Genomic DNA, 23,461 nt, shown 5'->3' with positions numbered 1-23,461 from the left:
GTCAAAACTATGGTCCTATGTACAGCAAGGGTAATGGACATAAATGGCAGAGGAGTTTCTTCTCTCATACTGACTAGTTGGTAATGGCTTTTTAAGTACTGTGTGAAAAAGATTCTGAGGCCAAGTACAAGATCTGTAGGAAAGATCCACTTAGCTTCATCTATCATGGATTTTGGAAAGTATAATGGCAGCATGTGTGCCATGTTTCTGCTATGTCAAATACTAGAATGTCATGGAGTGAATGTTATTTTCCTGATTTAATAGACTTTCTTTTATTTTATAAATTTCCTTTCCCTGGTGTTTTATTTTATGTATCTGTTAGAAATGCATATTAACACAATGGGATGTCATTTTATTCCATCACATTAATAGAGAATTAAAAAAATAAAAATACTCCATGCCCATAAGTCTTGGCAACACAGACACTCATACTGCCAGAAGTAATGGATTTAGTATTATTTTTCTGGAAAGTCATTCAGTAATATGTACAACCACCTTGAGTCACTTGTACTCTTAACCCAGCAATTCATTCCTGGGAATTCATCCCCAAAGCATAACAATTTAAGCACAAAAAGATGCTTAATTCTGAGATAAAATGTAAGAAAGAAAACCTAAATGTTCAACAAAAGAATAATGTATATAAAGCAAGATTCTTTATACCATATTAGCCTTCAAAAAAGGGCATTTGAGTTCTTACAAAGTCTACATTATTGAGCCCTCTCGGTTTCTTTCCTTTGAGCAATAAAGTAGTACTGAAGAAAAACCATCTCAAAACGACTTCACACAATGTAACTTCACATAAAACCAAGCTACATTGGGGGGGGGGAGGGGGCAAAAAATTTAGTACAGATTTCATAATTATACACCGAAGTACAGTTTTACAATTTTAATTGGTAGATGTTTTCTTATAAAGATCATATTAAAAAGCAACATCATCAACTAGAGGAGTTCTCCAGTTTCCTTCTCACCTTAGGTTTGTTTCCATTACAAGCCAACTAAGGCATAACTTAGCCCCCAAATACAGATAATAATACAGTCATTATTTAATCATGTTTTATACAGTCAGTCAGGAACACGTCAGTTTCACTTCAGAACGGATAATAGGAAATTCGGTTCAACACCTTAAACTACATTCTGCCAGCCTCACAGGACGAATTAGGAAGTGTTCCTTCTGATTCTACCTTCTGGAACAGACAGCAGAGAAGTGTTACCAGTTTTTTCCTTAAATGTTTGGTAGATTTCACCAGTGAAACTAACTGGGCCTTGTGCTTTGTGTTTTGGAAGGCTGTTCATTATTGATTCAACTTCTTTGATACATATACAGACTTATTCCGATTATCTATTTCCCCTTGTGTGAGTTTTGGTAGACTGTGTCTTTCAAGGAATTGGTCCATTTTATCTAAATTATCGAATCTGTGGGCACAGGTTATTCATAATATTCCTAATATTATCCTTTCTGTCCATGAGATCAGTAGTGATGGCTGCTCTTTTATTTCTGATATTAGTAATTTGTGTTTCTCCTTCTTGTTTTTCTTGGTTAGCTTGGTCTGAGGTTTATCAATTTTATTAATGTTCAAAGAAACCAGCTTTCAGTTTCACTGATTTTCTCAACCACTTTCCTATTCTCAATTTCACTGACTTCTGCTGTAATTTTCTTTACCTCTGCTTACTTTGGATCTATTTTGTTCTTGTTTTGCTAGTTTCCTGAGGTAGAAACTTAGAGAACTGATTTTAATCTTTTTAAAAAAAATATATGTACTCAATACTATAAATTTCCCTCCAAGCCCCGCTTTCACCACATGCCATGAATTTGCTAGGATGCATTTTCATTTTCATTTGGTGTACAATATTTTGAAATTTTCTAATTTCTAATTAGAAATGTGTTATTTATCAATGTTTTGGTATTTTCTGGCTCTCTTTCTGCTACTACAGTCTGAGAAAATACTTTCCATGATGGTCTACCTTTTAAAATTTGTTAAGGTGTTTTATGGCCCAGAATATGGTCTATTTGATGAATGTTCTCAAAAAATATAAATACTTTTAAAAGGCAGCAAAGTAAGTACTTATTTTGTATCAATTACAAGTATATATGTACAAGATAAAAGACAGTTGGGACATAGCTACCTTAGGAGGAATGGGTGTTAATTGGGACTTGGGATAAAATTTCCAGCAATCACATTATATCCAGATTAAAAAAGTATCACATCTCAAATTTGAGATATAGAGGACTTAAGACAGGGCTCTAGCAGTAACAAACATTTGGTTTTCATGAAATATAAGTACAAAAAAGCAGGTATTTTTGCTACGTTAGTCCTTGTTATCTGCACCTAGAAATCACAATGATCTGAATACATATTTTGAGATGAGACTGAGAAAAAGATAACCCTTGCTATCTAAACTTGCTTTCCAAAGTCAGAAGCCAAATAGATTTGGATGGTAAAGGATGTGTATCTTTCCATATAGTAATAACTATAAATAAATAAACATTTGACTTTTGAATATTTCATCTACCTGTCTGAGAGAAAAAAAGAAAAAGAGAGAGGAGAGGAAAGGAGATGAGACGAGACTATGATTCACTCGGGGAAAACAGAGTATTATTTTGTATTCAGAATCACTTTATATTTGGACATATACAGTGGTAGATTTTTGTGTGAAACATAATGCAGAATGAGTGTTTTAATAGCATGGGAAGAGCAGTTTGCAAAATTCTTTATACTACATGGTCTCTATTGTGTAAAAAACAATGTCTATGAAAAAGACTGGAAAGAAATGTGCCTAAATGTAACTGGGATTGAGCAATAATTTTTCTACATCTATAACATTCATTACATGCAAATTTACATGTGATCTTATTTCATTTGCAGTTAAGAGAAATATTAAATAGGGACTTTAATATAATAAGTACTTTAATAGAGTTATTTATAAAGAAGGTTTAATATTAGTACCAAAGAGTATCAATTCTGGGAAGTTCAAGTTAAATTCAGGAAGGGGAGATGCTTCAAATATAGCCTAATATAATAGAGGAATAGTTTATCAGAAAGAGGATACACTGTACTTGCAACCAGAAATTGAGACCAAGCATGTACCACGAGGGGAATTCAAACAGTTCCATATGACTAGAATAAAGGCTGCAAAAATGGTAAGACAAGCAGGAAGAGTAATGTCTACATACACATATTGGGGCCAGATGGTATATAACAGAGTTCAGAGTTTTTAGAATAAAGAAAGTCTAAGCCTAGCCATGCTAGTTAATTCATTTCAATGTTTAATTTCAATACTAAGTAAATCCTGACCTGTAACAATCATATTTGGATACTTTCTTTAAAATACTTAAAGCCAAACTAATTTCTCTCCATTAAAATTAAACCAGAGACAGGAATTTCTGGACTTTGCCAGGGTAGAGCTGGCAAATCTACTCCTCAAGAAACAACTATAAAACTGGACACAATCATCAAAAACAACCATTTTGGGACTCAAACAAAGGCAAACAAGTTGGAGAATGTTTATTCGTGAGAACCAGCTGATCCCAGGTTAAGAACAATGAGGATTTGTGGTGCTCTTGCCTGAAACCACTCTTCTCACCCTCACCCCTTGCTCAGCTGGTGTGGAAGTTCTTCAAGAATAGGGCTGGCTGTGAAAAAGAGCAGCTTCACAGCTGGAAGGAGCTAACTTTATTGGAACAAAGGGTAAAAAACCCACACAGAGCACCATCAGTAAAAGTAGAAAACAAACAGAAAGTCAGCAGGTATGCTAGCCTCAGGTTGCAGTTTGGGTTGGGCTGAGCTGCAGACTGGAGAACTTGTCAGAAATTTAACCCAAAAAATCCTGGAAATGAGAAAGGCATAGAGGTGCTAGGTAAGGTCTCCACATAGTCTTGACTGACCTGGAGGCTAAGTGAACATGCACAGGAGACCCAAGAGGGTCTGATGGAAAATAAATGGTGAGGCACACTTGAAAACTGCCTAAGTGTTAAAAGCACTCCCCAATCAACACACATCCACTGGGAGAGGGTGGAGGAGGCCTAACTGGCTTAAGGCACTGGAGTATAACCTGTGCTAATACTGATCACTAAGCTAAGCAGACAGACTCTAGGAAACCAGCCTAAAAAATAAAAATAACAATACTAGGCAAACTGCAAGGAAAGCAGATCCCACAGATTCAGCCCAGGCAAACTAGTAAAAAACTACCACCACCACCACCACTGCCCCCTCCTTGAGGGAAAATCCAAACCAAGAGTTTCCACAATATATTATCAAAAATATATTGGGTGGTTTTTAACAAAAAATTACGAGATATACAAAGAAAAACAGGAAAGTGTGGTCCATGCTCAAGAAAAACAGCATTAAATAAAAAATGACTGAGTGAGCTCAAATGCTGGAGCAAAGTCTTCAAATTGGCTATTATAAAAATGTTCCAAGAATTAAAAGAAAACATGTTAAAAGAGTTAAAGGAAAACATGCTGACAGTGACTCAACAAATAAGGAAATCTCAACAGTAAAATAGAGACTATAAAAAAGAACCATATAGTGGGGTGGCTGGGTAGCTCAGTCAGTAAAGCATCCAACTCTTAATCTCAGGATCATGAGGTCAAGCCCCACATTGGGCATGGAGCCTACTTATTTAAAAAAAAAAAAAAAAAAAGAACCATACAGAAATTCTAGGATTGATATGTTCTATATGTACCTGTCTTTGATAGCGGTATAACTATATATTTTTTTACAATGTCATCATTTTAAAAATATTCAAGAATGTTCATAACACCTGAGTTGCAAGATGTTTAGTAAGTCACTATGCTTTGTAAGCTTTATAGTAATCTTTGAAAAGAATTTGCTTCATCCTTTCCTTTCCTTTTGAACTAATCAAAAGTATGTTAAATTTTAAATAAAACTGCTTATAGTATTTTCAACATTATGTAAAATCAAAGTAACCAGCGGTAATGCTATGTTTGATATCTATTACATATTTAAATGGTTAAGAGGTTGATATAATTTTATTTTCATGGTTAGCTTTCAGTGTCTATCAAAAATGTTTCTAGAATTATTCAAGTTCAGTATTTTCAAGAAATTAATAAAGTATTACTTGATACTACAAATCTGTTCTGGTACTAAGGTGTATAAATAATTTTAATACTACTAATAATTAATTGGATTATAATACTTGTGTGTGTGTATATTATATATACATATATATATATTTAATCATAAAAAAGAATGAAATTCTGCCATTTGTTATAACATGGATGGACCTTGAGGCCATTTGGCTAAGTGAAATAAGTCAGAGACAGAAAGACAAATACTGTATGATCTGATTTATATGTGGAATCTAAGAAAAACCAAACCCATAGAAACAAGGGATGTGACTGGTAGTCAGAAATGGCAGTGGGGTGGAGAAATTGAGTTAAAGATACAAACTTCCAGTTATAAGAAGTTAAGGGGATGTAAGGTACAACATGATGATTATAGTTAACAACACTGTACTATATATTTCAAAGGTGCCAAGAGAATGAATCTTAAAAGTTCTCATCACAGTCAGAGAAAGACAAAAATCATATGACTTCATTCATATGAGGACTTTAAGAGATAAAACAGATGAACATAAGGGAAGGGAAACAAAAATAATATAAACACAGGGAGGGGAACAAAACAGAAGAGACTCATAAATATGGAGAACAAACTGAGGGTTATGGGAGGGATTGTGGGAGGGGGGATGGGCTAAATGGGGAAGGGGCACTAAGGAATCTACTCCTGAAATCATTGTTGCACTATATGCTAATTTGGATGTAAATTTTAAAAAATAAAAAATAAAACAAGTAAAAAAAAAAGAATTTAAAAAGTTCTCATCACAAGAAAAAAAATTGTAACTGTGAGGTGATGGATGTTAACCAAACTTGTAATCATTTCAAAATATTTACACATATCAAATCATGTTGTATACCTTAAACTTACACAATGTTATAGCTCAATTAAACTGGAAATATATTCATGTATTTATTAAATAAAATTTGTACCTATGCACACATAAACTACTGGTAGGCAAATTTTCACATCAACAAGAGAATAATGGCAATTGGTTCCATTAATAATCTTCCATTATTCCTTGTGATTTTTCAGTTAAGAGACAGCCACTTTAAATTAAACATAGTTTAAAATGGATTTTGCTGTTTTGATTCTTTTATTACCATAAGAATAATTATTACAACATTTAAGAAACAATTCTTTCTTATGTTTCCTGAACACAATCTGCTATAGAACCATTAGTTTTCCTGATATCCCTTAAAATTTTATGCTAGTTTTCTACCTACTAATATTATAAATCTGCATTTTTCAGCCTAATCTATTATCAGGGGAGCAAGCAAACAGCCCACTACTTTTTGTAAATCATTACACTATTTTACATTAATAGAGCTATCCAGGATGACGTTAGTAATTGAAATAGAAAAACTGTACTTACTCAGTTATAAATTCAGGGTTTGTAAAGCTGAGGTTGGTTAAATGACCTTCAAGTTTAGAAGACTCATGTGTACTTAAGGCTGGAGTGGTCTTAGTGGCGAGTACAGCTCTTTTTTCATCCTTTTCAAGTGCTTTTCTCTTTCCACCATTTTGGAAATATTCTCTGCATACACTACGAAGCAAAATGTAGTTATATTTTAAAATACTAGGCAGGAATATAAAATAAAATGGAAAAACATTAGCCTTTATTATTCAAAACGGGAAACTTTCAATTACAAATTCTTACTGTGAAAACGTCACACAGAGGTTAAGTTTGAGTACCTGTAGCACTGCACATACAATAAAGCATAATCACAGATTATATTTAACAAGTAAAAAGTATGTTTTCAAGGGTACAGATGTGCCTATATGTTTTGCTGAACTGCATTCTTAACTAAAACTTAAGTTCCTCTAGAAAATCTTAGGTAACTCTGCTATTCAGTGACAGCATACAAAAAGACCAGTCGTTACAGTTAATTCTGAGCCAGGTCTGCTGGTAGCAGACAGATACCCCAATAGTTGTTTCTTAGATCCCTGTTGGTTTATGAAAACTAAGTGAGGATGTCAACATATTAAGACATTGATATTCTTATTTGCTCTGAGGGAAGGGAATACAAATCTAGTTCAGGTAAAAATGGTACTGTATCATATAGGTAAACATTTACAGAACAGAAGTTTGAACATTACGGTGGTTTTTGTAACACCTGGAAATTATTCTTATCCATCAAGAGACCGTTCCTGTTTGTCTGAATTCTTACATTAGTAAAATGCAGATTTTTTGAAGATGTTTCATTTTAAGCTCATATAGTTTAGAACAGATCAGGTTGCCATCCAGCACCAGAAACTGATGGCTGACATAATCTTATAAACAATTTTCTTCAAACCGAATACAATTTTAGAGTAGTAGGACACCATGCCTGGGTATATAACAGGAAAAACAAACATAAACCACAGAATCAACTCAAATATTTATTAGCTATTAAAGCCAGGAATCTTAAGGTAAAGAAAGGCTAACAAGACCTAGTTCAGGCCCTTGAGCTTACAATGTGATAGCTTACATGTGAAAACCAAGCTACTTGAAGGAGAAGGGAATCTAAACAAATTTTCTTTTTAGATTCTTACAACACATTATTAGTACATATAGCTCATACTTTGAACAAAGCTAAACTATTTTTCTCCATAGACTCTGCTTGGTGAATTTCCAGAAACATATGGCAAGAGAAGAATTGAAGAATTAATTTAAAACTGAATTCTGTGGGGCGCCTGGGTGGCTCAGTCGGTTAAGCGTACGACTTCGGCTCAGGTCATGATCTCGCGGTCCGTGAGTTTGAGCCCCGCGTCGCGCTCTGTGCTGACAGCTCAGAGCCTGGAGCCTGTTTCAGATTCTGTGTCTCCCTCTTTCTAACCGTCCCCTGTTCATGCTCTGTCTCTCTCTGTCTCAAAAATAAATAGACGTTAAAAAAAAAAGTTTAAAACTGATTTCTGCAAGTAGAACTATGATCTAAGGGAACAATGCCCATCTCTCCTCATACTTACAGTATGCTTATTAGTTCAACTTCACTTTTTCTTAGTAATTACTATTAAGACTTTTTTAAAAAAAGATTTCTTTAATTTTCCTATGTAGATTTAGTTTTAATTCTTATATATAGGAGTTGAAACCCATTCTTCATAAATCAAATATTTATTAAGTATTAAGAATATAGAGCCCCCATGTGCCAGGCACATCTGTGATGAGAAAACAAATTGGAGAAGGGATTGCTGCTCTCAAGGAGCTCAGATTAGTGAATAAGACAACAATTATACAATAATAAAGAAAATACAACTGATAAAGATAATATACAACTGATAACCCAATCAATCCAGAGTCAGTAATATATGCTGACTTTAGAAATATAAGTAGGAATAATCAAGGAAGAATGCTAGGTGGGAGGTGAGTGCTTTTCTGGCAGAATAGCATGAGCAAAGGCACAGTAGATAAACACAGCAAGGATCCTGCAGAGATGGACATCCATTCAAGATATGTAAAATGTAAGGTGCCGAGAAGAAAACAGATGGATGGACTCACAGGTAAAAAGATCCTGAGGCCAACACAAATATAGTGGGGAAAGGTGGCTAGGTGACACTGGAGTGATAAGCAAGCCTCAGATCCCACAAGACTCCAAGGCCAATGTAAAGATGTGGTATTTAGAAATCTAATGACAGTAGTTTAGTGATTTACTGGAGCTGGGGCTAATTGCAAAAGTGTACAAAAAGTAAATGCCACCAAAAAGGAGAGCCTTGAAAAGATATTGCTTCTGGGGGAGAAAGGAGGCACTTTGAAAAAATGGAGGTATCTCTGGAGGTTTGGTGATAAAAGGAAAAAATTAAGCAATTAAGGATAATGAGCCTACTGAGATGTTATAAACCATATATTAAAAAATGTTAAGTCAGACCAAAAGAGGACAATATATATTAAAGGTACTTTACTTTTGTATTTGTGGCAATCAAACAAGGTTCTTCAGAATTAAAGAACCAAGTAAGCCACCCAAACCCCTACAGACACTCCAACAGAATAGACAAACCCATAAAATAAATGCTCAATGAATACAGAAACCAAACAAGGTCCTAATAGAAGGGAAGAGAAAAACAATTAAAACCAGTGGATGAAAATTATCAAAAACATAGACTCAAAAACAGCTATAAAAGAGAAAAAAACTGTAACATTTTGGTATTAATTATATATAATAAAGCAACTGCAGATATGAAAGAACATTTCAAATTTGAAATTAAAAAGCTGAGAACAAAAAGGAATGAATAATGGAGAGATATTCCATGAAAATAGATAGGAAGATGCAATATTGCCACAATGTCAGTTCTTCCCAAATTGATCTATAGAGTCTGTACAATCCCAATGAAAATCAAGTCAAATTATTTGGTGGAGACCAACAAACTAATTCTAAAGTTTATATGGAGAGGCAAAAGACCCAAATAGCCAACACATTTTTGAAGAAGAACAAAATTGGAGGACTGGCCACTATTGGACTTACTTTATATAGTGGATCAGAACAGGGTGGTGCTGGTGACAGAATAGACAACTAGACACATGGAACAAAACATCCCAGTAGACCCACACAGATATACTCAAATGATTTTTCAATAAAAGAGCAAAGGCAATATAATGGAGTAAAGATGGTCTTTTCACCAAATGGTGCTGGAACGACAACTACATACCAGAAAAATGAACCTAAACAGATATCACACCTTTCACAACACTTAAAATGGATTATAGACATAAATGTAAAACACAAAACTATAAAACTCTTGGAGAGTTTTATAAACTTCCTAGGAGAAAATCTAGGTGACCTTGGACTTGGCAATGACTTTTTGGATGCAACACCAAAGTCAAGATCCATCAAAGAAAGAATTGAGAAGCTGGACTTAATTACAATAAAAAAAATGCTCTGCAAAAGAGAATGGGAGAGAATGAGGAGAGAATGAGAAGAGAATGAGAAGACAGACATGGACTGGGAGAAATATTTGCAAAAGACTTATCTGATGAAGGAACCGTTATCTGAAATATACAAAGAATTCTGAAAACTTAATGGAAAACAAACAACCCAGTTTAAAAATGGGCAAAAGAAATGGATAACTCACCAAAGAAGATATACAGACAGCAAATAAGCTTATGGAATATGCTCCAGGTAATATATCATTAGGGAAATGCAAATTAAAATAGCAACACGACACTACTACACACTAATAACATCAACACTACCAACTGCTGGTGAACATGTGGAGCAACAAGACCTCTTCATTGTTGGTGGGAATACAAAATGATAAAATCACTTTGGAGACAATTTGGCCGTTTCCTACAAAATTAACTCTACTTTTACCATACAATCCAGCAATCACACTCCTTGGTATTTGCACGTGCGCGCGCGCGCACACACACACACACACACACACACACAAATGAAAACTCACTTCAACACAAAAGCCTGCACATGGATGCTTACAGCAGTTTTAGTCATAACTGCCAAAATTTGGAAGCAATAAGTTGTCCTGTAGCAGGTGAATAAAGAAAAAAATTGTGGTACATCCAGACAATAGATTCTTACTCAGTGCTAAAAAGAAATGAGCTACCGAGCCATGAAAAGACATGGAGGAAACTTAAATGCCTATTAAGTGAAAGATGTCAATATAAAAAGATTATATACTATGATTCCAACTCTATGACATTCTAGAAAAGGCAAAACTATGGAAAGAGTAAAAGAGTCTGTGACTGGGGAAAGAAGGGATGTGCAAGCAAAGCAGAGGATTTTTAGGGCAAGGAAGCCATCTGTATGATACTATAATGGTGAATATTTGTCATTATATATTTGTCAAAACCCACAGAATATACACCACCAAAAACAAATCCTAATGTAAGCTATGGACTTTAAATGATAATGATGTGTCAAAGAAGTTCATCAATTACAATATAATGTACCATTCTGGGTGGATGTTGACAGGGAGCATACTGGGCATGTGTGTGGGCAGTGTGTTTATGGGAACTGTACTTTCTGCTCAATATTACTATGAACCTAAAACTGCACCAAAAAAATGAATCTACTTGAAAGGGAAAAAAAACCCAGGTCAGAACAGTTATCATGTGTCTCCTGATGTGATACACTGAGAAGGACACAATATCACCTAAGTAATATTCTTGCTAATATGCTTCACTTAAATCTAATCAGAGGGGTGCCTGGGTGGCTCAGTCTTTTGGGCAACCGACATTGGCTCAGGTCATGACCTCACGGTTTGTGAGTTTGAGCCTCATGTCGGGCTCTGTGCTGACAGTTCAGAGCCTGGAGCCTGCTTCTGATTCTGTCTTCCTCTCTCTCTGTCCCTCCCCCACTCGTGCTCTGTCTCTCTCTGTCTCAGAAATAAATAAAAAACATTTAAAAAAATCTAATCAGAAAAAAACCATACAAATCCAAATTGAGAGTCTATAAACCTTTATAAAATGTCTGTGTCATAAAAGAAAAAAAAAAGGAGAGAGAGAGAGATTCACATGAGTCAAATCATATTTGTCTTTCTCTGACCAACTTGTTTCACTTAACTACAGAGAACAACTGTGGGTAGCCGGAGGGGAGGTGAGCAGGGTAATGGGCTAAATGGGTTATAGGCATTAAGGAGGGCAGTTGTGATGAGCACTGTGTGTTACATGTAAGTGATGCATCAGTAAATTCTAAACTAACATTACACTCTATGTTAACTAACTAGAATTTAAATAAAAACTTCAAATAAAGAGAAAGCTAGAGAATTTACCTCAACTAAGTGCAATGATACACCTTGAAATATTTAGGAATGAAAGTCTTGTGATTTCTGCAACTGACTACCAAATGGTTCAGTAGAGAGGGAAAGGGGAGAGAAAGGGTGCAGGGGGTGGGGGGGAGGGAGAAAATGGAAAGAAGATACAAAATAAGACTAAAATAGAGAAACATTTTTTTTCAGAAGCTGAAGGAAAGAAAGTGTGAGTCAACGATTTTTATCCAGCCAAGCTGCACATTTTGTAACAAAACTATAGAAAAACAGCTTTTTGTATGTAAGAACTTAGGGAACATCATAGTTGCAAGCTGGTTTTAAAGGATTTACTAGAAGATGAAGTTCATCCATGAGATGGCTGAGAAATGTTGATGAAGAGGCTAGTTAGTAATGAATGAAAAGCATTAAATGAATAAAAAAAGGAAAACTTTATAATGCTGAAGACCACAATTTCCAAAGATATAACAGTTATGAATATTTATGTGCCATTTATCATAGCAGCCATCTTCACTAAGCAGAAACTCCATGGGATTCATGGAGAAACAGACACAACTAACAATACAGAACTTTAATACATGACTCAATCAAGTGAATGAATATTAGGTAAGGTTAGAGAAGCCAAAAAGAGTATAATGAGGTTTATCTTATCTACATAACAAACTCTGCTCTCTAAAGAGAGTATAAATTCTTTTCAAGTGCACATGGAATATTCACAAAACTACCATATACATATACTATGTCATGAAGAAAACCACAGTAAAAGACAGAAACAGATAAAAATCATCCTATTACAACACAATAAAAGTGTAACAGAATAAAACAAAAAAAATCCCTTTCACCTGGAAATTTAAATCCATTAATATATTCACATATATATTCATAAATTTAAGGAGGAAACTCATATACACTTCCACAGATGCTGAAAGGACATTCAACACAATTCAACACCTATTCCTAAAAAAACAAACAAAACAATACACTGAGTAAAACAGGAATCGGTGAACACTTCCTAAAAGTAAAATTATATATATATATCAGCCAAAAAGCCAGCCACATTTTTAACAGGGACACAATGCACACATTGCTAAATGAATAAGACACAGCTATGTAGCAGACAAAAGAAAAAGTATTAGTCAAAAAAAAAAAAAAAAAAAAGAAAAAAAAACTGGAAAGAAAGAAAAATGTATATTCACAGATGAGTTAACCTAGACAACCCAAAAGAATCAATCATAAACCAATACCAATAGATGTAAAAATACAAAAATCAAAAGCCTCCATATATATGTGCATATATAAACAATAGCCTATCTGAATATATAACAGAAGTGAAGGTTACATTTACAACAGCTCAAAATGATAAAACACCTAGGAATAAATGTAACAAGAAAATGCACATATTCAGAAAACCAGTATTCAGAAAACCTTAAAACACTACTGAACAACTCAAAAGCAGACTGGAACAAACAGAAAAATACATATCTTTTTCATGGGCATGATGATTCAACATTACAAAGATGTCAGTTTTCTCCACTTATTAAAAAATTTAATGAAATCCCAATAAAAATACAAAGTTTTGCAAGTTTAGTTAGACCAGTTGGTTCTAAAATACACATGAGGGGCGCCTGGGTGGCGCAGTTGGTTAAGCGTCCGACTTCAGCCAGGTCATGATCTCGCGGTCCGTGAGTTCGAGCCCCGCATCGGGCTCTGGGCTGATGGCTCGGAGCCTGGAGCCTGTTTCCGATTCTGTGTCTCCCTCTCTCTCTGATCCTCCCCCGTTCATGCTCTGTCTCTCTCTGTCCCAAAAATAAAATAAAAAAAAAAAAAAAAAAACAAAAAACCCACAAAAAACAAACAAAAAAAAAAAGTTGGAAAAAAAAAAGTTTAAAAAAAATAAAATACACATGAAAAAAAAAAAAAAAAGGAAAGAACCAAGAAAACCCTGATAAAGAAGAGCAGTGGTGGAGCAGGGGAAGATGTTACAGAATAACATAGATTAAATGACATAGACAATGAAACATAACAAAGTCCTAAAAAAGAACCAACCATAGCATATAGTTGGCTAACATGGCATATAAGTGTCATGCCAAATCACTGTAGAAAAGGTGGTGCTTTTCATAAATGATGTTGGAGAAACGGGAATTATATTGGGGGAAAAGTTAGATCTATACTTCCCAACAAACACTAGACTGAATTCCAAATAGGTCAGAGATCTAAATGTAGAAAATGATATCATTCAAGTACTATAAGAAAACTAGTGAGTAAATGAGTGAATTACTATTAGGAATTCTTATAGTCTGGGAATCAGGAAAGCTTTTCTAAGGTAAGAGAAATCTGGAAGCAATAAAAGAGATACATATGTGATCACGTAAAAACAAAGATTTCTACATGGCAAACCAAAAACCTGCATGGCAAAAGGTATTAATGAAGACAAAGGGCACATATCTGTAAGTCATAAAAAGCTATGAAAAAATCAAGATAAAAGGGACCAAAACCAATGGAAATAAAGTGTCAAAAACATGAACATAATTCACAAGGGGCAAATAATTTTTAAATATATAAAAACATACTCAACCTCACTCACAAGAGAAACATAAATTAAAACCACACAGAGATATCAGTTCCCACCTTATCAAACTGGCAAAACTTCTAAAGGTAGATGAGACTGTGAAGAGATAGGTATTGTTTTTTGTTGACGGAACTACAAAATGATAAAACCTCTAAAGAGGGTGATTTGACAAAATCTAACAAAATCACATATACGTTTACTCTTCTACTCTGCAATTGCACATCCAGGAATCTACAAAGATACAATGCCAAATGTACAAAATGAATATGCACAAGGTTATCCGTTACAGCACTATTTTTAACAGGAAAAACTTGTAAATAACTTACGAAAATGAAGAGGGTATCTATTTACTTGCAGTTGGTCAATTCATGTCGTCAACTTGACTGGGCCAAGGGGTACCTAGATATCTGGTCAAACATTCTGAGTGATTCTGTGAGGATGGTTCTGAATGAGAGTAACATTTAAATAAGTAAACTGAGTAAAGCAGACTGTCCTTCATAATAGGGGTGGGCCTCATCCAATCACTTGAAGGTCTATGCAGACCTAAGGCTGACCCTCCTCCCCAGAGTATGAAAGACTCCTCCTGCTTGACTGCCTTTGAACAGGGACACTGATTTTTTTCTTGCCTTCAGACAAACTGAAACATCAGCTCTTCCTAGGCCTCAAGCCTGCCAGTTTTAGGACTGGAACTACACCACTGATTCTCTAGCATGTCAACTCACCACTGCATATCTTAAGATTTATCAGCCTCCACATACACAGGAACCCATTCTGTGAAGAACCCTGACTAATACAACAGTGATCTCCATGACATATTAAGTAAAAAAGAAGGGTATAAAACAGCATATACCATATCCCATTTGAATATAGATAATGGGTGGTTATGTGTGTGTATGTGAATTTGGTTAATTCTGCAAAAAACAAACAAACAAACAAAAAAACAACAACAAAATAATGTTACCTGAAAATAATTTGTTACTTGGATAAAACAAGTAACAAATGAGGAAATTGGAAGGGAACCTTTTTTGAATACACCTTTTTATAAAGTCTTGACTTCTGAACCATGCAAATGTTTTATATTCTTACAAAATAAAATGGGGGGGGGGAACCCATAAAACTGAAAGTGAACATAACCATATACAAAAGAACTATTTCAAGTAACTTTTAAACACAGTATCCCGACACTTAGTGGTTTATGTTCTAAAGACAGAAGAACTACAGAGATACTTTAAACTTCATCCAGTCAGTTTTACTGCTAGGTAAAGTTTAGAAGTAAAATTGACATTGTAGTTTTCAAACTATTTTATGTGAACTGTAGGACAAAGCAAATGTATTAATGTTATTCAGAACTAAGTCCTTTAGCAGCACATCTAGTGCCCAGATCTTAATTTAATTTCTAAATGCCATTTCTCACTAAAAGAAACAGGCCCTATGAAGCAATAGTTTGATTCTAAGTCTTGGGTGGCAAAACCAAAGGGTTATTTTGTACTACATAGTAACAAAGTGCTCAAAAGTGATTTCAGAACACAGAAGCCAGCTATATATGGAATATGGAATAATTTGAATATACTCCCCCTCAAAAAAACAAAGACTGATGGAAAGAATGCATAAATAACAATGCAGGAGGCTACTGTGATATAAAAACCCCCAAACCAAAAAACATACTTATCACAATTGGAATTACTACACCAATTCCTTATTGTAAGAATTGATGACTAAACAGAAAGAATCAAGGATACGTATATGTTTATTTCTACCCAGCCTTTCTGGAGAACACGTAATCATTCCCTGTTCATAAAGAAAAGGTTTTATTTACAGAAGCTAATAAATAAAAAGAATGATACAAGTTGAAAAAATCATTCTGTGGGGCACCTGGGTGGCTCAGTCGATTTAAGCGCCAGACTTCGGCTCTGCTCTTGATCTCACGGTTTGTGAGCCCTGCGTCAGGCTCTGGGCTGACAGCTCAGAGCCTGGAGCCTGCTTCAGATTCTGTGTCTCACTTTCTCTCCGTCCCTCCCTGACTCGCACCCTGTGTCTGTCTGTCTCTCTCTCTCTCTCTCTCTCTCTCTCAAAAATAAGTAAACATTAAAAAAAATTTTTAAAAATCACTCTGCAATCCCAAACGAAATAGTTTATTTAATAAACAGAAGTAAACCTGTTAGCTGACAGACTGTCAGGAGACAGGATTGATCCACAAGCCAAAATGTCCCTCTACATATTACTTGCTAATTGCAAAGGGAAAATATAAGTTTACAATGGAAGGACCACCTACACCAAATGGCAAAATTTAGCAGGTAACCCGACGATAAGCACTTGCTAATGTAATGCAGTAAGTGTGCAGTTTCACCTAACAGATATTCTGTCAAAAATAATGTTACCTGATTCAACACTTTAGATCAGTTTATAAGAAATAAAGGACACTGGAAAAGTAGTTAAATGGCTCCATGAGAAAACAATCAAATAAATCCAAAATACAGGACACAAAACTAGTTTTGGATTAGGATACAGAAAATCACAAAGGGCCCCTGGTTATGCTGTAGCTATGGGGGAAAAAGAACTATACACTCTAAAAAAACAATGTATTAAAAAGAAATCAAGAGAGCTGAGGATACAAAAGGTATAAAGGAACTAAAGAAAGGCCTAGATGAGAAGAGATCACAGGCACTTTGTACATTTGTTGAAAAGGTGTATAGGCAGCAAAGGATCATGTCTTCCAGGGTAGAAGGATTTTGTTTGATTAAAGGGAAACCAGCAGAGCTTTTAATGGTTGCTTAGAACGGTGTGACAGACTGGAATCTTTAAGAAACCCAAATGCAAAGATTGTTCTCCCTGTTCTATTCCTGCATCCCACCCCCACCCTCCTCCATAGGTCTTGATTTTCAAATATGAAAAAGGCAAGGGAAGTACTAGAGGCTTGGAGTGGGACTAAAAAGCAGAGAAAATTCTTTGCAGTCTTCTGTGGACCTAGGTCCCAGAGTCTTGTTAGAGGACTGTGCCTATAATATACATAAAACAGGACTCACCCTCAAAGCATTTGAAGACACAAGTGAAATGCAACTATGTAATCCAACTTCAACTCAGTTTAACCCCTGATGGATCAAAGTGTGTCCCTGTCTCACTGGCTGCCTGTTAGAGGGGAAAAAACAAAACAAAACAAAAAGCATGCCCTTTCTAGGAAAAACTAATATTATGCCAGTCTCTTCTAAACATAATGCTAGTATATATTTTTAAAAATTACCAGACATATAATGAAGCAGGAAAAAAAAATGATCCGTAATCAAAAGAAAAAAGAGCCAAAAGAAACAGATCTTGATAAACTATATATTGGAATAAGCAAACAAGGACTTTATAATAATTACCATAAGTTTTTTTTTTTTTTTTTTAAGTTTATTTGAGAGAGTGTGCACAAGGGTGAGGAGCAGAGAAGGAGAGAGAACATCCCAAGCAGGTTCCACGCGCAGGCCTCAGTCTCATGAACCGTGAGATCCTGACCTAAGTAGAAATCAAGAGTTGGATGTCTAACCTACTGACCATCCAGGCAACCCTATAAATCTTTCTAATTCAGAAAAAGATGAAATTTAAGAGAACTTTAAGAGAAAAATTAAACAATCTAAAGATGAGCCAAGTAATTATACAAAAATTGAGAAAAATGGTATCTTGAAATCTCTCTTGGTAACTGACAGAACAAAAAGCCAAAAAGAAAAATCAGTAAGGACATACAGATTATTTGAACAGTGCTATTAACCACCTTGAATCAAAAACCACAAAATATAGAATGTGGGATATTTTTCAAATAAACTGTCATTTCTCAAAAAAAACTAAATGTTGTGGAAAACAAAATCAAGAACCTAAAGAAATGCAACCACCAAATGCAATGCATGAGCCCTAATTTGATTTAAAAGAAAAAAATTACAAGCACATTTTGGGGACAATAAAAAAATCTGAATTTTTGAACTAAGTATTTTAGGAAATGAGGAAATTACTGTTAATTATCTTAATGTGATGATGGTATTATGCTTATGCTGAAGAATGTCCTTACTCTTAGGAGATGTGTGGGAATGAAATATCATGTTACCTGCAATTTACTTGCAAATCCAGGAAACTGTGTTTGTTTCTCTGTGTGTACAAAGAGTTAGAAAAAGCAAATATTTTTATTAATCATACAGCTATGCCTTTGTGTTATGTTTTTAGTATTTCATGCTATAAATCAAATTTAATTATCTTTTGAAGGAAATCATACGTGGAATTCTTCAAGCTAAACAGCCAACAAAATCTTAGCAGGGTAATGTCAGTAAGCCTTACCTTACATACCAAATTCTTATGAAGTTTTAAGTATAACTAACTGAACAGAAACTTCTGTCAAACTCTTTTAAAAGCCCACTTTAGCTCTCAAAGTACTACTGCTTTCTTAGAATTGTCAATAGAGAAAGGAATTATATAAACTCAAGTTAAAATTATAGATATATCAAGTTTCAAAATTCAAAACTGTTTTGTAGCCTTTTCTCTCAAGCTAGTTTTAAGTTTAAAGTAAAGACATTATAAAACTCCTCATGGGATTACTTTCCATAGTAAATTTATTTTACAATATTTGCCACTGTTCTTTTCCTGCAGTTTGACCTAAATTCTTATGAATGTTCCCTTTCAGCAGTTTGACTTAAAAATGACCTTTTTCAAACACATGTAGATACAATAACTATTGATAACAACCACACATCTAAGGAAAAAGAAGAGAGAAGTGTGAGCACAGATTATTTAAGGAAGGTATAAGCAAATGCTCCTATGAGAATATCACACATCAAAGTCCATTTAAGAAGCAGTCTGAGAGCTTGCCTGATATACCCGAATACTAATTTTAAAGCAGTGCTGCTAAAAGCCAAGAATGATGGTCTTAAATAGAGATGGTGCTGATTTCCTGATTGGATTATGTCATTACTCCATGTTACAAGGGAAATAACTGGTTCAGTAATACATTTCATTTTGCATTTCTTAGCTTGAGGGAGAAAATGTATATTTTCTAAAAGAGAGATTTTCTCTCTAGAGCCAAGCAGAAAACACCAAACATTTAAGTTTCAAGAATCTTATTTCCTATTATTCTGGCTCCTTTCTTTCTCCAACTCCACAATTCTTGGGGTCCGCAATCTACTGATAACACCTTTTCACTCCTCCTCATTCACCTCATATTTTCAACTCCCTACTTATGTATCACTATAATCAATACAACATACATACCATTTCCCTTCCCCTTCTCTTGAGTCATTATACTCACTTGAGCATTAATTTTATTATACTGTTCTGTCCATTCACTTTCTCACTCTCTAAGAAAACTGCCTCACTATAACTTTGCACCTTGATTATCACATTAGCTTCCTAACTGATTTCCTGATTTACATACTCCCCTTCCTATAGTCTATCTTAACACAGTAATTAATTCTTAAGAATTCTTGACACACTTTAAAGGTTAATAAAATCCTGTTACTCTTCTTCTTAAAACATCCAGTGACTCATCTCACACAGAATAAAAGCCAATGTCTTTAACCATGGTTTACAAGACCCTACGAAATCTAGCTGGTCAGTATCTTATTTTCTACCACTCTTCTTATGTTTCGCTCTAGCACATTAGTCTCCTTGCTGTTTCAAAAACATGTCAGCACAGTCCTACCTCAAGGCCCCTGGACTTGCTAGGGCTTGTTGTCTCACTTCTTTAATGTTTTTTACACGCATCATTTCTGGGAGGCCTACCCTGTCTACCATACTTAAAATTGTTTTATTTTTCCTTGCTTTGTTTTTCTCATGGGACTTACCATTATCTGACCCAGCATATCTTTAATTTATGTATTGTTTCTTGCCTCTAACCCTCATGAGCATGTAACCTCCATGAAAGCATGGATTTTGTTTGGCTGACTGTTGTACTCCCAGTGCCTGTGATGTGACTAGTACACTGTGGACAATCATTAAAAATTATTAAATGAATAAATAAAATAACTAAATTAAATATGCATTTTTCTCTGGACTATTTGTTGAATGAATGAAATATGCATTATAATATAACTTTTAAATGAGATTAAAACAGAAATTTTGGATAAAAAATAACTGCAATGAAATATAAACCAGAAATTATCATAAATTCATTGTCCATGCAGAAAGATAATGCTTTGTTTTTGAGAATTCATTTATAAATTCAATCAATACATATATCCGTTCTAATAATTTTACTACCTTGAGAGAAATGACCAAGAGTATTTCATTTTGATGTCTTAAATTTATACAATGAGAAAATAAGCATTATCCAAAGTAAATTTAAGTGCTGGAATACTCTGACTTATATATCCAAAATTCAGGATTTTGACACTTTTAAGAGGTTTTCAAATTTTAAAATACAGAAAATCACGTTTACTTGAATCCAAATATGGAGAATTATAAAAAGAAATTTCTATACTATGACTTATCAATGAAGTTAAGTGTTAAAACTCATATTTTAAATGTATCGACGTTTAAGTATATTTGATGCATTTAAAGCTATACTTTTTATTTTTTAAAGCTACAATTTTGAAAGGCTGAAACAAAACTTCAAGTTATGTCAAAGAAAAACATTTTGATTAAAAAGGGATGAATGACATAAACTTAGAGAAAGTGTGGCAAGAGGGAGAAGTTATTTAAAAAAATAATCTGTTTTAAAACAGTCCTATTTTGGTACAGTAAATTATACAAAGCATTACTTGGATTTCAGACTTTAAACGATATAGTAGAAACCAAAAATGTTAGTTCATAAAAACACTCACCTACAACACCATTCAATACGACCTTCGCCCTCACAAGTTTTTGCCCAATGGTTATCTGCCAAATTTTTCATTGCAACAGCATATTCACAAAGTGTTTCCTCATCCTCACAATGTTCTCGCCAGATCTTATCAAAATCTCCCACTAAAAACAAGGGAAAAGACGAATTAAGTTAACTTCACTTACAAATGTCTCGGGCTTTTAAAAGTTTCTGCGTAATCTAAAATTACTTAAAGATGAATATAAGCAAAATTATAAAGTCAGGTTGCATCAAGTTTAAACTAGAATTTTAAAAGCTCCTTTATGCAAATAGATGTATCACTTTAACTATGATGATTTGATAATCAAATAAATTTTCACCAATTTAAACAGATGGATTTGTGAAGCTGAATGAAACTAACACACATAAGTAGGAGTTATCAGTTTATAAACCAAAAACACACTGGTAGGGGACAATTATGGCTGGGTATTCAAACATTAATTATCCTGGTACCCTTGGGCAATTTGACCTTGCGGCACAAAGTTACTTCAGCCTGCTTCTTGCCTGTTATTTTCTTGGATCTCTACATACTGATCAGTTCCCTATATTAAAAAGGAGTATGGGTGCCTGGGTGGCTCAGTCGGTTGGGCCGAGTTAAACTCAGGTCATAATCTAACAGCTCGTGGGTTCAAGCCCTGCGTCAGGCTCTGTGCAGACAGCTCAGAACCTGAGACTGCTTTGGATTCTGTGTCTTCCTCTTTCTCTTCACCTCCCTCATTCATACTCTGTCTCTTTCTCTCTCAAAAATAAGCAAATCAATCAATCAATAAAAAAAGGGTTGATAGGTGAGATGGCACCATAAATTACCAAGCAAGATAAATATTTTTATTTACTCACTTGGATGTGTTCTAGGCATATTGTATTTTAAAAAATTATAATTATAGGGCAAAAATGTTGCTAGAGAAACTACCTTAGAAGCCTCTCTGAAGTTTTAAGTCTTTACAAAATGTTCTGAATAAACATTATAAGCTGACTATATATATATTTTAAGTTTATTTATTTATTTTGAGAGAGAGCGAGAGCAAGCATGAGCAGGGGAGGGGCAGAGAGAGAGAGGGAGAGAATCCCAAGCAGGCTCCATGCTGTCAGCACAGAGCCCAATGTGGAGCTTGAACTCACAAACTGTGAGATTGTGACCTGAGCCAAAACCAAGAGATGGATGCTTAGCCGACTGAACCACCCAGGCACCTCATAAGCTGAGTATATTACTGAGCCTCGATATTACTTCTGGCTACTATGGGTTTTTTTTGTTTTTGTTTTGTTTTTTGAGAGAGAGAAAGACAGCAAGCAGAGGTGGGGCTCGATTTCACAACTGTGATATCATGACCTGAGTCATCATCCATCAAGAGTTGGATGCTTAACCTACTGAGCCATCTAAGCACCCCTTGCTACTATCGTTTTAAAAACATTAAATAAGTTCTCACTTTTAATATGAAATCTGAAACAACAATGTGAGTTCCAATAAAGAATGGTATGAGGATGCTATGCCAAATAGATGACATTAACATAATTTTAAGGGTAAAAGAGTAAACAAAAATTATCAAAGTAGCTTCACTCAATGTCCTTAGTGGTAAGATTTAGGTTCTCTTGCTTCATGTTCAAATGTAGGCAATTGTTTGGCAGAATAGGCTGAAAAATATAAATAAAACAACCAAATTTGAAGATAATCATTCTACCCAAATTCTCTCCAGAGGTGAGACTATGAGATTCTAGTATTTAAAAAGTGTTTTTTTTTAACAAAGAAAAAATAATTATAAGTTTAAATATATCAAGACTTAGTCAAAATTTGAAACACTATATTTTAAGCACAGTCCAACAAGGACTGAGTTGAAAATCAAACTATTAGCCCTCTAGTTTGACCAAATTAAGAAACAGCAAGAAAGGTACAAACATGCCCTCACACACACTGTTAAAAAGGAGTATATATCACAGTCTCCTTCTAGGTCTGAATACCAACTGTAAACCCCAAAGGAATGAAAAGTTCTCTTCTTGGGGGTTATGTTCTTATAGAACAATATTTTCATTAACTGGTAATATTTGTGAGGTGATGAGAGCTTTCAATTTGTTATATAGTAGATTGGCAACAACTGTCCACTAAAAACAAGCAGGCAAATTTATTTCCCAAATTCTCAAAGAAAAACTCCTCAGTATTAGCAACATCTTTCAGATGTAGTTATTTATCAACTCTCTAAATAGAACTACAGGAAGTAAAACCTTTAAAACAAATATTTTGATTAATGATACATTAAAAAAACTTTTCTTTGATGTTTATTTATTTCGGGTGGGGAGGGGGACAGAACATGA

General features: G+C 34.5%; 1 protein-coding gene across 1 annotated transcript in view; it reads right to left on the bottom strand.

The window, feature by feature from the left end:
* The window catches only part of BMT2 (base methyltransferase of 25S rRNA 2 homolog), a 90,449-nt gene that overhangs the window by 52,964 nt on the left and 14,024 nt on the right, over nucleotides 1–23,461 (bottom strand). The window contains exons 2-3 of the mRNA XM_058724551.1: nucleotides 21,120–21,261; nucleotides 6,451–6,621 (exon numbers count right to left, since the gene is read on the bottom strand). Coding sequence (XP_058580534.1) covers nucleotides 6,451–6,621; nucleotides 21,120–21,261 — 313 coding nt within the window. The remainder of the gene's footprint in view (nucleotides 1–6,450; nucleotides 6,622–21,119; nucleotides 21,262–23,461) is intronic.

The sequence above is a fragment of the Neofelis nebulosa genome, chromosome 4, assembly GCF_028018385.1.
Source record: "Neofelis nebulosa isolate mNeoNeb1 chromosome 4, mNeoNeb1.pri, whole genome shotgun sequence".
In the NCBI taxonomy this organism is placed as follows: Eukaryota; Metazoa; Chordata; class Mammalia; order Carnivora; family Felidae; genus Neofelis; species Neofelis nebulosa.
This window is presented reverse-complemented; position numbering and strand designations above follow the sequence as displayed.